This window comes from Propithecus coquereli, unplaced genomic scaffold (genome assembly GCF_000956105.1).
Source record: "Propithecus coquereli isolate 6110/MARCELLA unplaced genomic scaffold, Pcoq_1.0 Scaffold206, whole genome shotgun sequence".
NCBI classification, from domain to species: domain Eukaryota; kingdom Metazoa; phylum Chordata; class Mammalia; order Primates; family Indriidae; genus Propithecus; species Propithecus coquereli.
In genome coordinates, this window is record NW_012145634.1 from 1690201 (window position 1) to 1696262 (window position 6062).

Genomic DNA, 6062 nt, shown 5'->3' on the forward strand with positions numbered 1-6062 from the left:
GCACACCTCCAAATGTTGGGTGGAAAATGAAGATTATTTGGACTGAGTTCGGCAGAATAAGAAAGCTCTGTGGGAGAATCAAACTGAGGAACAGGTCTTTTAACAACATGAGGCCCTCCTGCCTCAACCCTGAGCTCTCTGGATCGAGTCCTGGCACCAGTGATGGAGACTCTTGCCGTGGTTTCAGGACCCTGGACCATCTTTCCATCTTGACTTTATAATTCTCAAGACCTTTCGATGGAACAATCTCTGTTAAAGACTAGACACTTTCCTTATCATATCTTCAGATGCTCACTTCCATTTCGGTCTAGTGAAGCACAGAATATTCTGAACAACTCCCAAGAACCAGAAGTGTTGTAAATGTAACTCCTGTACTTATGCTTCTGTGAGGCCGATCGATCTGACAAATATTTAATGAAGATGGATCATGTGAGAAGAGATGCTATGATGCCCAAGTCCTATCAGAAACATCCTCCCCCTTCCAGAGGCTCTTCGCTTGGCCTCATAAACCAGACAGATGTGCATGTAGGACCTGAGACAAAAAGATCCTATCAAGTATTGGGTTATGTTATTCAGACCATGAGCAACAGGGACTCGAGAAAGGTCAGATGAGGGAATGCGCCATGACATGAAGAATGTCAATGAGAACGTTATTCGTCAAGTGCTTACTATGCACAAGAGCCTGTGCCCAGTGCTTCAGACACACTGTCCCACTTCATCCTCACAGTAATCCTTGGGTAGGCACTGTTACTGTCCCCATTTCACAGACGAGAAAATTAAGGTCCAGAAATGTGAATTCACTTGCCTGTTGAGAGATGGATCTGGAATGCCAACCTGAGCCTAGAGAAAGTCTCATGACAAGGACAGGACTAGAGCCAGGCCTAGGATGGTGTGTGGATGGGCCAACCAGGTAAGAGGCAAAGCATCACAGTGATAACTATGAGTGGTTGATGACAAGGGCAGTGTAGACTCTGGTTGAGTCCAGCCTTTGTTGGTTACTACCTCTGGGCCTTGGGGCATGGTTCTTGAACAACCTGTGCCTCAGTTTCTTTATCTGTAAAGTAGAGAACAATGCTCAAACTCATAAGACTGTTGGTAGCATTTCATGACATGATGCTTGTAAAGTGCCTAGAACCGTGCCCGGCCTTCAAAAGCATCCAGTAAACACTAAATTTATTGACCTAGGAGAAACAGCATAGGCCAACGTACCCTGGGTCAGTTTTAAGGAAGGTGAGGATTACCTGTTGGGGCACAGTCACCTGAAGTGAGATACACTGAAGGGAGAGAGGCAGAATTTGCTCGAATTTAGAGTGCCGCCCATGTGAACAGCTCTGTGCTAGAAGAAGGAGATTCAAAGTGCTCCTCGGAGTCAGAGCTGTGTCACTTGGTCATTGAGTAAAAGAACTAGGACAGTAAATAGAATGGATGAGCATCTGGAAAGAGGAGGTTTGGGAAAGCCAAACTCAAGATGGCGAAGGAGAGAGGAGAAACAGAAGAGCTAATCCTACTATGCCTTCTTCACCCAACATTTCCCTTCTCTCCCTGCTCTGCAGAGTAAAGGCAAACGGTGATTTTTGGGTAGCGCAAAAGCCTGGTGTCACCTCTCCAAGATTCACCAGCTCGGAAAGGATGCTTGCCTGCCCAGTCCCCAGACATTCGCAAACCCCTCCCAAAGACAAACCCTTTCCAAGGCTCTGCTCTAAAACTGACCCACCTCTTGGGAGGTGAGGCCAGGGCTCGTGGCTGAATGGGCACCATTGTCCTCCCAAGTGTCTGTGGGTCCAAATGCTGTGGGCCTAGAGGTGGTTCCACCAGGCCTGTGGTGCAGTCTGCCCGCAGGCTTTGATTCACTCCAGGGACAACACTTCAAAATTCAAACAGGCAACACATTCGATTCCAGGAGCCTCTGCCAGACTCGCACTCTGTTTTTCCATCATTTCACTCTCCTCCCCCTTGGGAGGGAGCCTCCTTTGGCATTTTGCATACGAAAAATCCAAACCACCAGCAGGACCAGCACCTGATAAGGAGCCAAGGGGCATTGCCCAAGAGTTCCCAGGAAGAGGCTTCTTTGTTCTTGTTTCAAGCCCTTGACACTGCTAACAGCTCTAATTACTGCATTTGCCATGGGATGTAAAATAAAACCGCATTCCAGAAAACATGTATTCTCCCTGAGAGAGAGAGAGAAAGAGAGACAGAGACAGAGACAGACACAGACACAGGGAGAGGTGCCCAGGACTGCAGGAACGTGTTTTTTCATTTCTGGTCCCTAACCTTGGCAGTGCAGCTATCCTGAGACTTTAACAGTACCATCTTTATGTGCATGAAGGAGGACACTTTTGCACACGTGGGGGTGCAGCTCACTACATGTATCTACAAATCTGGTCTGCATATTTGACTACAGTTTGTGCAAAGTATGCTTCTTAAGAACATTAGGACCCTCAAAATACACCAAGCCATTTTGGGGGGAAAAGAGGGCTTAAGAAGTTTCTGAAACTGTAAGCAAAAACAAAATAAAACTTCTTCCAACATAATTTAACCATAAAATCTGATGATGTAACACCCACCCACACTCACATCACAAACCAAAGTGACATCACAAATACTAGAGATAATGGTTCAAAACTGCCTGTATGTGAGCCAAAAATCCAAACCAACTGCAATTGGCCAGTGCACGACTGAGGCAGAGAAAGACCGTGACTAGAAATATTAAAACAAAACAAAACCAAAACCAAAAAAAAAACAACAACAAAAGAGAAAAAGGAAAAAGAAAATACTATTTCTTCCCCCTACTAAGTTAGCTAAAATAAAATTTAAGGCAACTGAAATATGGTAAGGTGATTTTATTTTTTTTTATGGATGACATTTCTTAGAAAGTCAGGTCTTTTTAAATATGTGATTCTAATCTATTCAAGTTGTTCTCTTGTTCTTGGCCGGTCCCAGGAAATGGAGGCCAGCATCATTTGCATTGTGCTTCTGCCTTTATGGACCCCAGCGTGTATATATTTCCCTGTGTCGCAGCGATTCTTGACCATGACAGTCTGGCTAGAGAGTGTATTTAGGGTTTGGTAGAACTTACCTGCTGTCATTTCCGTGTTGCAGCATGGTTGAGGAGTGTCTACAGCTCCTATAGAAGTCTTAAGTGACCTTGTCTCCCATTCGTTATGCCTCTCGTTTCCAGCAGACAGGAATTATCTTCTAGTCCTTGTAACTTCCTGCCTCAACGAGCTATGTTCTTTGAGAGCCTGAATATCACCGTGACCTTGTGAAGTTACTATCTCTTCCCTGCTTGGAACAAAAGGCTTTGGCGAGCAGGAGAGAGGACACAAGAGGGGGCATAGCGTGATTTCTAAGAACTTTGTGGAATGAATGGTCTTCAAAAAGATGTTAATACTTTGCCTTCAAAGTAGACCTTCTAGTCTCTGCTTGAGAACTGGTCTTTGTTAATTCCTTTTTCCCCCCTTATAATTCTAGCATCCAATCTACATGAGACGAGACCCCAGCCTCCCCATCTATGGACTCCGACAGTCTGTCTTGTTAAACACCAGGCTTCAGGACTGCTATGTGGACTTGCCAGCACTCACCAACATCTGGATGGCCAGAACGTGTGCAAAGCAGAGCATCAGTGCCTCAGCACCAGGTACCACCTCTTCTTGGGAAGTTGTAAAGAACCCATTCATCGCCAGTCCATTCTCCCTGGTTAAGCTTGTGCTCAGGCGGCAACTGAAGGACGAGTGCTGCCCGGTACCACGCAAGTTTGGAGAAGGAAAACTCTCGAAGAGATTAAAGCCCAAGGACGATTCGGCAATGAAAGCCACCCAGTGGGCCAGGATAAGAAGCTCTGTCAGTTCCAAGAGCAAGTGGCCAGGGGGCAGCTGCCAGGCTCACCTGGGTGCAGGAGGCCTGCAGGAGGCATCAGAGAGGTAGATGATGACGGGTGGTGGAGAAAATGTGATGGGAGAGGACGGAAGGGGAAAGCTAGAGAACACTTAACGCCCAGATTTCTACCAAGTGAAGGAAATCCTGAAGTTGAAGACAGGATGGGGGTGGGTGTAGCGTGATGGAGGGGAGCGAGCACCAGATCTGGAGTCATGCTATTTATTACTTACACTCTGCTCAGTCCTGTAGAAGGACGAGGTGGCTTTCATACACAGACAAGAGGAACTTGCCGTGAAAGGGAAATAATGGTGAGAAAGGCAGCGAGGATGCGGGCAGTGTGTGCTGGTGCACATACGCATGCCAGAGGTCCACCATAGATGTGGCTGTCAACTTCCACGTGGAGAACTGGCTTTCCAAGGCCTGAGTCCAGCTCTGTCACCCCATGGTGGCCAGCAGAGTTCAGTGTGCCCTGGAGCTAGGCTGTCAGGGTTCAAATCCCAACTCTGACTATAATTGAGGATGACCTTGGGCTTAATTTCTTTGTGCCTTGATATTATCATATAAAAAGGGGGATAATGGCCCTTCCCTCCTAGGGATTCATGAAGATTAAATGAGTTAATACATGCAAAGGGCTTTTGAACAGAGCCTGGCACAGAGTAAATAATTAGGATCCCAAGTGGTATTCAACAGATGACAGCTGTGGTTATTAACCTTCCAGCTGTGTGGCCTTGGGCAAACCCATTCCAATTTCCTTGCCTTTAAAGCCGTCTCCCGCTGACCTTACAGGGTTATGGGGAACACACGCAGTGGTACACATAAAGGAATTCCGTAAACTAGAACATGGTAGACAAATGTTGGTTGTTGCTTTAACCAAGACTCTGGGACACAAATCCCAGATAATTATTCTGAGCTCCCTTCTCAAGTTTTAGCTTTGACTTCTCTGCTTTCTTCCTGGCTAGAGCAAAGAAAGTTCAAAGGAGAAAAAACCAACAGTCCGCCAAGATCTTGAGGACAGATATGCTGAACATGTGGCCGCCACCCAAGTGCTACCCTGGGACAGTGCGACAGCAGCCTGGAAGGGCCAAGTGTTGCTTCCTAAAGCCCGAAAGAGGCAGCAGTTGTCGGAGGACACGCTAACCATCCACGGCCTCCCCGCGGAAGGGTACCGGGCTCTGCACCGTGCTGTGCCGGAGCCCATGTTGCGGAACCCTTCAGGACCCCCAAGAGGCACAGCTTGGAGGTGGGCAAGATCGTTAAACAGAAGCTCTGGGAGGCTCTGTGTGGTCAGGCTGCCACCCGTGAAAGTGCTCAGAGGGACCCGTTTCCAGGCAGCAAGCGTCTAGATGCCCAAGAGCAGCCTGTGCTCAAGAAACGGCCCGAGTTAAAAAGCGAAAAATAGGAACATGGGATTTGGATATTCTCTGCTAGATGTCTGAAAAATAAACACCTCTTTTGCATTTTCCACGTCATCTCAATAGTGCTTTACAAATTAATGACTACCCTCTCCGGGAAGCAAAACAAATGGGTGCCGGATTCACTCAAGACCTAGAGCCTGTCACTCATGATTGGAAAATTTCAAGGGCTAGATGCTTGCAGGTTTTTTTCCTACAAGGGCTTGAGGGTCTGTCTCTCAGTCTTCAAGGTAGGAAAAGGCCTGGCAGATAAAGCGGATGGTTTATAGCCAGCCTACGGTTCCCCAATTTTTTTTTTTTTTCTGAGATAAGAGTTCCACTCTGTTGCCCAGACTAGAGTGCCATGGCATCAGCCTAGCTCACAGCAACCTCAGACTTCCAGGCTCAAGCGATCCTCCTGCCTCAGCCTCCCGAGTAGCTGGGACTACAGGCATGTGCCACCATGCCTGGCTAATTTTTTTATATATATTTTTTGGTGTCCAATTAATTTCTTTCTATTTTTAGTAGAGACGGGGTCTCGCTCTTGCTCAGGCTGGTCTCGAACTCCTGAGCTCAAACAATCCGCCCACCTCGGCCTACCAGAGTGCTAGGATTACAGGCGTGAGCCACCACGCCCAGCCTGGTTCCTATTTTTTAAAAGTAGATTGGTAGATTCTTGGTCACTGTCTACCACTTTCCCTAGCTTCCTCCACACCGGGCTGAGCGAAAAGCTTACCACCACTTCAAGGACATAAACCCACACTCTAGTAGATCCTCTCCGAGACACCACCTAAA

The 6062-nt window shown here is 47.2% G+C and overlaps 1 protein-coding gene across 1 annotated transcript; it reads left to right on the top strand.

The window, feature by feature from the left end:
• The first annotated feature begins 2777 nt into the window (after window positions 1-2777).
• Window positions 2778-5329, top strand: LOC105810186 (chromosome unknown open reading frame, human C22orf31). Its single transcript, XM_012644114.1, is given in 5 exon segments — window positions 2778-2829; window positions 3472-3873; window positions 3876-3920; window positions 4836-5091; window positions 5094-5329. Coding segments are annotated over 5 exon segments (888 nt in total). The 5' UTR covers window positions 2778-2826; the 3' UTR covers window positions 5276-5329.
• Window positions 5330-6062: the final 733 nt, after the last annotated feature.